At 38.1% G+C, this 9,741-nt stretch overlaps 1 protein-coding gene across 1 annotated transcript in view; it reads left to right on the top strand.

The window, feature by feature from the left end:
- The window catches only part of LOC115298611 (NACHT and WD repeat domain-containing protein 2-like), an 85,402-nt gene extending 78,379 nt beyond the window's left edge, over window positions 1–7,023 (top strand). Inside the window, exon 3 of the mRNA XM_029947610.1 lies at window positions 6,855–7,023. Within this exon, the coding sequence (XP_029803470.1) occupies window positions 6,855–7,010 (156 nt within the window). The 3' untranslated portion in view covers window positions 7,011–7,023. The remainder of the gene's footprint in view (window positions 1–6,854) is intronic.
- The last annotated feature ends 2,718 nt before the right edge of the window (window positions 7,024–9,741 follow it).

Genomic DNA, 9,741 nt, shown 5'->3' with positions numbered 1-9,741 from the left:
GACCGAGTATGACCACTTGGGCCAGCCAGTCCTCCCTGGACTTGATTTAGCACCTGACTTTCCCAGAAAAGTCCCATATCAGTCAAGGCCCTATATATCTTTGCCCTATATCCTACGACAAAGAGAATAATTGCAGGGTAACCTAAAGTCAAGTCTTGATGGAATTCTAGTAAAAGTGTGGCCATGGATGATGTGGAGCTCAAGAGGGTGGTTCTTCTTGTATCCCATGCATCTTGGGGAAGTCATTCCAACCAGAGCGAGAATTACCATACCTGTAAACCATACCTTACCACAGATAAGCTGTATCCAGCAACCGAGTCTGAGGTTTAAGACTCCTTCCTGTTTACGTTCCCCTGCAAGATGAACGTTCCAGTAACAGGACGCAGCTCAATCCAAATCAAATGAGTGCTGTATTGACCTTGGGAGTTATGTCCACAGCACAGTAATGTTGCCCTTGTTCAAAACTTTCTGACCTGCTGTGTGTTCTTTTGAATATTTTTTGGTGGTGGCAGATTTTAATCCCTTTAAGAATAGGTTTGATTTTTTTGAAAAGAGCTTAAGGTCTTTTCAAAGCCATGTCTTACAACGTGAAGGCCAGTAAGGCTAGGAAAATACCATTTTTAATAAAAACAAATCTAACGATAAAATGACAAGAGTTTTTTCAATACGAAATAGGATAATTCCTACAGAGAAAATGCCCTGGGCACTGGCAGAATCATTGGAATGAATGTGATAATAACTTTGAGAGAGCCTTCATTTCAGGGCTGTGTTTACTCAAAACCAAAATCAGTAATATTGTCTTGGTAGTTACATTCTTGTTTTGCGTTCAGGTAGTGTCATATGATAGCATGGGAAACTTGAGAAGGAACCTATTTTGGGAAATATTTAAATTCAAAGGCTGTTTCTGAAGAAATGATAGTGTGAAGCCATTATGAATGCCAATTTGACCTTTTTTCTGGTAAATCATAAGGTGATCGTTGGTTCCTTACAGGCTGCTTTATTATTTGTTTGGCAGTCTTGGTATTTAAATGTTTACGTCTGATTCAAGTGGCCAAATTTGGTAGGGCCCTTATTTGCTGGCTTTGTGTTTTCAGACCAATTCAGCACATTATAATCATGATAAATTAGCTTCCCTAAGAATATTTTAAAGCAAGTTAGATGGTTTTAAGTACAAAAAGATAAAATCAAATTACTTTCCTGAGTGTTTATACTTCATGATGAAATAAGTAAAGGCACATAAAATGTGCTGTCAACAAGTTAGTATTCCAATAAATAGTAAATTAGATTCAGTGTCTGCAGTGCCTGGGCATTAGGCTAAAAGCTAAACTAATTTCTGTAAGTATATAATAAATCTTGTCTTGTTGGGCACTTTGGATTCCAACCACTTTTTGCCAGTTATTGATCACGCGGATATGTGGCAGATTCGCCTGCCCAAAATGGTGTTTTGTGTTGCATAAGTTGGATGTTTTCTTTCTTTATTTCCTCTCTGCCTTCATGGTTGCTTGATTTTATCTTTTTTCATCATTGTTTGCCCATAAAGACGTTTGAGAAAGAATAATTTAAGGGAGAAAAGCTGGAAGGAAGAAAACATTTAAGCAAAGTGACCAAAGTAAGAAGACATGGCTTTAGACAGCCCTGGATGAGGGCCACAGTAGCCAAACTTTAAGGAATTAACGGGTGCAAAAATTATTACCAAGGACTTCCACTGGTGGCAGATAAATCGTGTGTCCCTTAGGCTTCTATTTAAAAATACAAGTGAAAGCCTTATTTTGACTCTTGCCTTGTTAATTTGTTCCCTCATATATTTATTTAAATATTGTTGACTTAAAATCTTAGGTCCTTGATTTAGACATCTGTTGTTGCACTCAGTTCTGCTGTGAGTAGGGGACTGAAAACCTGTAGAAAATTACAGTACTAAATAGATGCACAGAATATGTATCATTGAGATAGATACATTGTGAGATTCAGTTCACAACCACAAAGTTCTCCCACATAAAGTGTGGGATTCAGTACTTTTTAGTGTAGGCAGAGTTGTGTAAGCATTATGATTTTAGAATGGTGTCATCACGTCAAACAGAAGTACTGTGCCCTTTAGCGGCCACTCTCAAATCGGCCCATTCCCCCCTCTCCCTGCTCCAGGCAACCATTAATTTACTGTTTGTCTATGTAGACTGCATGTTCTAGACATTTCATGTACATGGAATCACACAACATATTCCTTTGTGACTGGCTTCTTTTACTTAGAATAATGTTTTCAAGTCTCATCAATGTTGTAGCATCAATATTTCACTACTTTTTATTGCCAAATAATATTCCATTTATAAATCTGCTACATTTATCCATTGATCACTTGATGGACATTTGGACTGTTTCCACATTTTAGCTATTATGAATAATTTATGAACATTTATATGCAGGTTTTTGAGTGGACAGGTTTTCACTTATCTGGGAGACCTGCTAGATCATATGGCAATAACTCTGTTTAACTATTTGAAGAACTGCCAGGCTGTTTTCCAAAATGACTGCATTATTTTATATTCCCACTAGCAATGTATGATGCTGTTCCACATTTTCATTAACACCTGCTGTTATCCGTCTTTGTTTTGACAGCCATCCTGGTGGGTGTGAAGCGTTACCTCATTGTGGTTTTGATTTGCATTTCCCTGATGACTAAGAATAATGAGCATCTTTTCATGTGCTTATTGACAATCTACGTATTCTGTGAAATGTCTACTCAGATCTTTTGTCCAATTTCAATCAGCTTTTCATCTGATTATTGAGTTGTAGGAGTTCCTTATGTATTCTAAATGCAATTCCCTTATCAAATAGGGGCCTCTTTCTTTTTTTCAATGTTTGTTTATTTTTGAGAGCAAGCGAATACACATGAGCGGGGGAGGGGCAGAGTGAGAGGGAGGGAGAGGGAATCCCAGACAGGCGCCATGCTGAGTGGAGCCCCACACGGGGCTCAATCCCACAACTGTAAGATCATGACCTGAGCCCATATTAAGAATTGGACACTTCACTGACGAAGAGACCCAAGCGCCCCTCTTTTTACTTTCTTGCTCATGTCTTTTGAAGCATAAAACTTCAATTTTGAAGAAGTCCAATTTCTTTCCTTTTTTCTTTGGTTACTTGTATTTTGCTATCATATCTAAGAAACCATTGTCAAATCCCAGTTTACAAAAATCTACCCCTATGTTTTCTATAAAACTAGTTTTAATTCTCAAATTTATGTCTATGTTCTATTTCAAGTTAGTTTTCATACATGATGTGAGGTAGGGTGTCAAACTTGATTCTTTCCTGTGTGGATAACCGGTTGTTCCACTATCTTTTGTTGAAAATATGATTCACTCTTCATTGAGTTATTTTGGCACCCATGTTGAAATCTGTTGACTCTAAGTGTGAGGATTTATTTGATTCTATTGGACATCCTATGCCAGTACCGCACTGTCCTAATTATTGTAAGTTTGAATCTGGAAGTGAGAATCCTCTTAACTTCGTTCTTCCTTTACAAGTTGTTTTTAGCTCCTCTGGGTCTCTTGAATTCCTATATGAGTTTTAGGATCAGCCTGTCAATTTCTGTAAGTAAAGCAGCTCGAGTTTTATAGTGATTAGAGTGAATCTAAATATTAATTTGGGGAGTATTGCCATCTTAAGCTTCCCAATTCATTGACTTGGGATGTCTTCCAATTTGTCCAGATCATCATTAATCTCTTTCAATAGTGCTTTGTAATTTCAAGGGTATAAATTTTACATTTCTTTTGTTACATCTATTTCCTAAGTTTTTTACTCTTTCTGATGCTCTTTTAAATGGAATTGTTTGCTCATTGCTAGTGTACAGAAGTACATTTGGTTTTTGTATCCTGGATCGTGTATCCTACAATCCTGCTCAACTCAGTGGTTCTAACAGTTTTTAGTGGTTTTCTTAGTATTTTTAATATAGAAGATTGTGTCATCTATGAATAAAGATAGATCTACTTCTTCCCTTCCTATCCAGATGCATTTTCTTTCTTTTTCTTGTCTAATTGCACTGGATGGCACATCCAGCACAGTGTTGAACAGAAGTGGTGAAAATGGATATCCTTCCCTTGTTCCTACTCTTCAGGGGAAAGCTCTCATTATTCAATGTACTGTTAGATACGGTTTTTTCATATATACCCTTTATTCGGGTTAAGGCAATTAATTTCTATTCCTGGTCTTTTTGTGTTTTATCATAGTGGGTTGTTAGATTTTGTCAAATGTTTTTTCTGTATCTGTTAAGAGTGATCATTTGATTTTTCCCCCTTATTCTATTGATATATAGTGCATTGCATTTGTTAATTTACTGATGCTAGGCCAACTTTGCATTCCTGGGATAAATACCACCTAGTTGTGTCATGTAATACTTTTTACATGCTACCAGATTAGGTTTTCACATATTCTTGAATATACTTGAGTATTCTGGAATCTTTTCCTTTTGTTTTATATTCATGAGATACTACTCTGTTATTTTCCTATACTTTTGTCTGCCTTTAGTACAAGGATCACACTGGTCTCAGAATAAGTTGGGAAGTGTTTTCTCTTCTAATTTTTGGAAGACTGTGATGAATTGAAAGAGTTTACCTGTGCATTCATCTGAACCTATGCGTTTCTTTTAAATTCTTATTTAATCTCTTTTCACATTTCTGTTCACATTTTCTGTTTTGGCTTGAGTCTATTTGTATGACTTGTTTCTCTCTAGGTACTTGTCCATTTCATCTAAGTAATCTAATTCATTGGCATATAGTTGTTCATAGTAGTCTGTAATAATCCTTTTTTAAATTTCTATAAGATCAGTAGTAATGCCTCTCTTTTACTTGTGATTTTGGTAATTTGAGTTTATTCTTTAATCCAGCTAAAGTTTTGTCCATTTTGTTCAAAGAACCAACTTTTGGTTTTATTGGTTTATTATTTTCTTCAATAATTTTTCACAATATTTGTTATTTTCTTCATAGTTATTTTAAGGCACATCTTATCAGAATCTACTTATGAATTATACCAACTTAATTTCATTGAGCTTGCATACTCCTTTATAACTATTCCCTTTTTGGACTATTGTTTTATATGTTCCAAATCCAATTATACTGTTATATTTTATATAATTGTATGTCATTTAAAGATGAGGGGTAAACAGGTATATACATTGATAGCTTTTGTTATATCGACCTTTATATTTACCATTTCTTTTTCTATTTATTTGTTTTAAATCAGACCTTTCCTCTCCTCAGACATGTCCAAACAGTGTCAGCCAAAAGGACAGAGAACAGACTCCCTGAATGACTGTTAGTCTGTGCATGGCACAACCAAGAGTTAGCACTCACTTGCAGATCTCTGTGTTTGACAATTATTAGTAGATGCCCAAAAATGTCTTGTTCTAATAATCTCAGTAAATTCACACGTCTGTCAGATTAAACTTTCTGTTAGGGTGAAGTATTCTTATCTGTGTTTTCCAACAGGAGAGTCAGTAGCCGCATGTAGCTATTGAGTATTTGAACAGAATTAAATTTTTTATGTTTTTATTTATTATTGAGACAGAAACAGAACATGAGTGGGGGAGGGCCAGAGAGAGAGAGAGAGACACAGAATCTGAAGCAGGCTCCAGGCTCTGAGCTGTCAGCACAGAGCCCGATGCGGGGCTCAGACCCACAAACTATGAGATCATGACCTGAGCCAAAGTCAGTCACTTAACTTACTGAGCCATGCAGGCGCCCCAGAAATGAATTAACTTTAATTTATATTTAATTTTAAATAGCCAAAGCTATAGGCTCTCATATGGGACACCTAGATTCAAGGGAAGAACCCCCCCCAAATATATGATAGTTTCATTTATAATAAAACTTACAGACTGGCCGATGAGAATTTTTTGAAAGAAATCGTTATGTCTTTGTCAGCCATCTAACCACTCATATGCATGGAGACAAAGATCTGGAGCAAACAGACCCGTGCAGGGCCACGGCCAGGAGACAGGAGGTACAAAGAGCTAGTAAGGAGGGAGGTCCTTTTTCTCCTGGGGAAAGGAAACCTTCAAAGCTGCAATTGGAAACATTTACCTTATGCAGAACAGCGAGTAAAGGGAATGAAACCCATAAAGCTCTTCATAGCAGATTTTTCAAAGAGTGTGCTTGGAAAAGTTTTTACAGACTCTCAGAATCTTCCCTTATAGTCTTTGAAGTGAGGAGAGAGAGGATCCTATTATCCTCACTTCTCATTAAGGCATACTGCCTTTCACTGTTTCCAGTACATGTTTCTCAGACATATACTGATGAAAGCCAAACTGCTTTCAGACAAAACAGACATAAACAAAATGTCTATTCCAGTGGGATAAAGCATGACAAAAAATAAAAAATGAAAAACCTGAAAAAACCTATTAAGAAATGTAGATGTTTCTCTCTAGGTCAGTATATACTAATGCCCAGTATGGGTTTTCCCTTCTCATATTAAAATACACATTATACACTGTTATTTAATTGTCTCAAAGCATGTGGCTGCCATATCCCAGGTGCGTCCAGACACTTTTTTGAACTTCTGTTACCATTTCAATGTAAGTTTGTTCTCTAAAACCTCTGCTGACATTTAACATTTCATTTTTCTCTGGGCCTACGTCAACAGTTTAATAGAGAACGAAAAAGATATTACAGTATGCACACCCAGCCCATGATGGGATAAAACAATGTATCTGTTTGAATGGATCTTAAACGTAATTTCCCCCCTTCAGGGAAAACATGCGGCAAAGAAGAAAGGTAAAAGTCACGTTAGCTTAACACTGTAACCAAGAATAAAGGGAAATTACGTTTTCCTGCAGGTGAATTAACGTTGCCTCCTCTGTTGGTCCCCAGGTCATAGATCTCTACTGGGGCATTGATGAAGATGAGTGGGACAGCCCTGAGCTCCAGAAGACTCGCATGAAGCAGCTGGAGGGATGTTTGAAAACTTCTGCAGGTCCATGTTTTGTTGTGGGTATAAAAACACTAATGCTTTATATTAAATTGTAGATGTCTGTGAGAATTGTTGGTCTGTGATTCTTAAGGGACTTCTCATTAATTTGAATGAGGAACAAATCCTGGCTTTTCTCTACCTCTTGAAGAACTTTAAACTGCTTCCTTGCCCTAAATGTGTGAGAACACATCAGCAGCACTGCAAATTCACAGTGAATAATTTGCAGTGGTGATCGAAGGGCTGACTTGGGCTTGACAGCAGCTGCCCCCACACCTTGTGATCAGCGGTAAGGAGTGCTGCGTCCGTGCACAGTAAGTCGCTGGGTTTTCCTTACATGGTATGATGTATTACATCAGTGTCTCCGTGTTTTTGACACCAGAATTGTCAGCAATTTTTTTTTAACACAGTGACTGAAACATTATTAAAGTAAACCTATATAGGACGTCAAATCCAGCAGTAGAAAGTGATGCCTAATGGGGGTGGGGGAAGGGGGAATTCTTCAGACTGATTTTCAGCTAGATGTGCATTAAAAGCTACAAATTCACAGATTTTTCAAGTGGGACATTATTTTCCAAAAAGTACGCACTCTTCTATGTAAACACAGTGGTCGTATGATAAGTAGGTCACTCTATGGCAGGTGATCGTGTAAAGTCACTGCCTTAATTTAGCTTAAGAATTAGCTGATCTTGAATCCAGACAAATTTTAGTAGTTGATATGGAAGTTGTGCCTCTCAACACAATGTGTCTGAGGCTGATGGATGAGTCTTCAGCTAGTGAATGCTTCAGAGAAAATATCATAGTTAAAAGCCTAGGGTTAGTGTGTCAGCAAGAGTTTTTAATATTTATTTGCATTTCCATTTATATTCAGTTCCACATAGGATTAGGAAGATAGAGGTATCAGATATCTGACCACTTGATAGTGAAGTTCTTACTGAGGATAATAAAGTGAATAAAGGCTCTACAATATTTTTAGTATCAGTTTATAAATTATTTATTTATTTATTTACCAACTACGTTTTGAATGCTGCTACGCCAGGAATTGCTCTTAGTCCTGGGGATATGGTAGGTTGACCCATATGAAATGGTTATTTTGTTTGCCACTTAGGATTTAACCTTAGATTTGAACAAAGTAGATAAAACTCCTTGCCCTAAAGCAAAAATAATACAAAAACAGGGAGGGGGACAAAACATAAGAGACTCTTAGATATGGAGAACATACTGAGTTGCTGGAGGGGTGTTGGGTGGGGGATGGGCTAAATGTGCAAGCGGCATCAAAGAGGACACTTGTCGGGATGAGCACTGGGTGTTCAGTGTAGGGGATGAACCACTGGATTCTACTCCTGAAATCATTATTGCTCTATATGCTGACTAACTTGGTTGTAAATTTAAAAAAATAAGTATAGAGGCACCTGGGTGGCTCACTTGGTTAAGCGTCAGACTTCAGCTCAGATCATGATCTCACGGTTTGTGGGTTCGAGCCCCACATCAGGCTCTGTGCTGACAGCTCAGAGCCTGGAGCCTGCTTTGGATTCTGTGTCTCCTTCTCTCTCTTTGACCCTCCCCCTCTCATGCTCTGTCTCTGTCTCTCAAAAATAAAAAAATAAAAATAATATATTAAATAATATATTAAAGGGTATCTCTACAAAGATGACATCTCAGCAGATAAAAAGTTTTAATAAGTATTGGAGCACATACAAATAAAGAATAAATTGCAAAAACAAAACAAAATTCTCTGCCCTTTAGAGAGTTTGCTTGATATTCTTGGGTGGGCCCAAGGGGAGAGGGTAGGCAAAAATGAAGGAAATAAGGAAAATCGTAAGTGCTATGGAGAAAATTACAAAAGGAAGGAGAGGAGGGAATACCCATGAGGGGAGAGGTTTGTTATTTTTGGTGGAGTGGTCGGAGGTAGGCCTTACTGATGGGAATACTTGTGAGGAGAGGAAGGATGGGAAAGAACCAGGCAGATTTCCAGGCCAGAGTGTTCCAGGGAGAGGAGTTGTGACCATGCTTGGCATGTTCAGGGAACAGTATGAGCAAGAGAGGGAAGAACAGGCGAGGAGGCCAAATCTTGGGCTTGATTATCTTGAACTTGGCTGCAGGGATTTGGCTTTCAATGACCTGAGAAGCCAGAGTGTTTTGAGAAGACAGAAGTGATCTAACCCATCATAAGGCCCACCCCGACTGCCAGGTGTAGCACAGAGGGCAGAACATGGAGCCCCCTTAGAACGTAACGCCAATGCAGTAAGCCAAACGAAAATACATGACCTAGGGTGTTGAAGAGTGGACATCTGAAGAGTGTCCTGCCGTCTGAACACAACACAGAAAGTCCTGAAAGCCATGTTAGGTATCCAAATATCTAGTACTGGAAGAGGAATTAAGACTTCTCCCGTGGGTCTTCAGAGGACAAAATTAGGACCAACAGCTGGAAGAAACAAGACAACAGGCTTCAGCTGCTGCAGATGAAGTTGGAAGATACAGTGGTCACTGGTTTGGGGGGTCACCTATTCCTGGGCTCTGACATTTCATAGCTGCCTGAAAGTGGGGGAGGGGGTTCTTTACTACCCTAAGCCTCAGTTTCTTTATCTGTGAAATGGAGATGATGATGATAATAGTTGTCAATCTCCTGGGGTCATTCTGAGGATGAAATGACATCCAGAGCACTTTTCGTGGTGTCTCATATACAGTAATCCACAATAAGTATTGTATTTGAGTTGACTCTCAAAACTAGCTAAAGATTAAATCATCTGGCCCAAATTATAATGAGTGCATCATTAAGAAAGTTGTCAT

The sequence above is a fragment of the Suricata suricatta genome, chromosome 1, assembly GCF_006229205.1.
Source record: "Suricata suricatta isolate VVHF042 chromosome 1, meerkat_22Aug2017_6uvM2_HiC, whole genome shotgun sequence".
In the NCBI taxonomy this organism is placed as follows: Eukaryota; Metazoa; Chordata; class Mammalia; order Carnivora; family Herpestidae; genus Suricata; species Suricata suricatta.
Note: the sequence above shows the minus strand (reverse complement) of the source record. Positions and strands in the feature narration are given on the sequence as shown.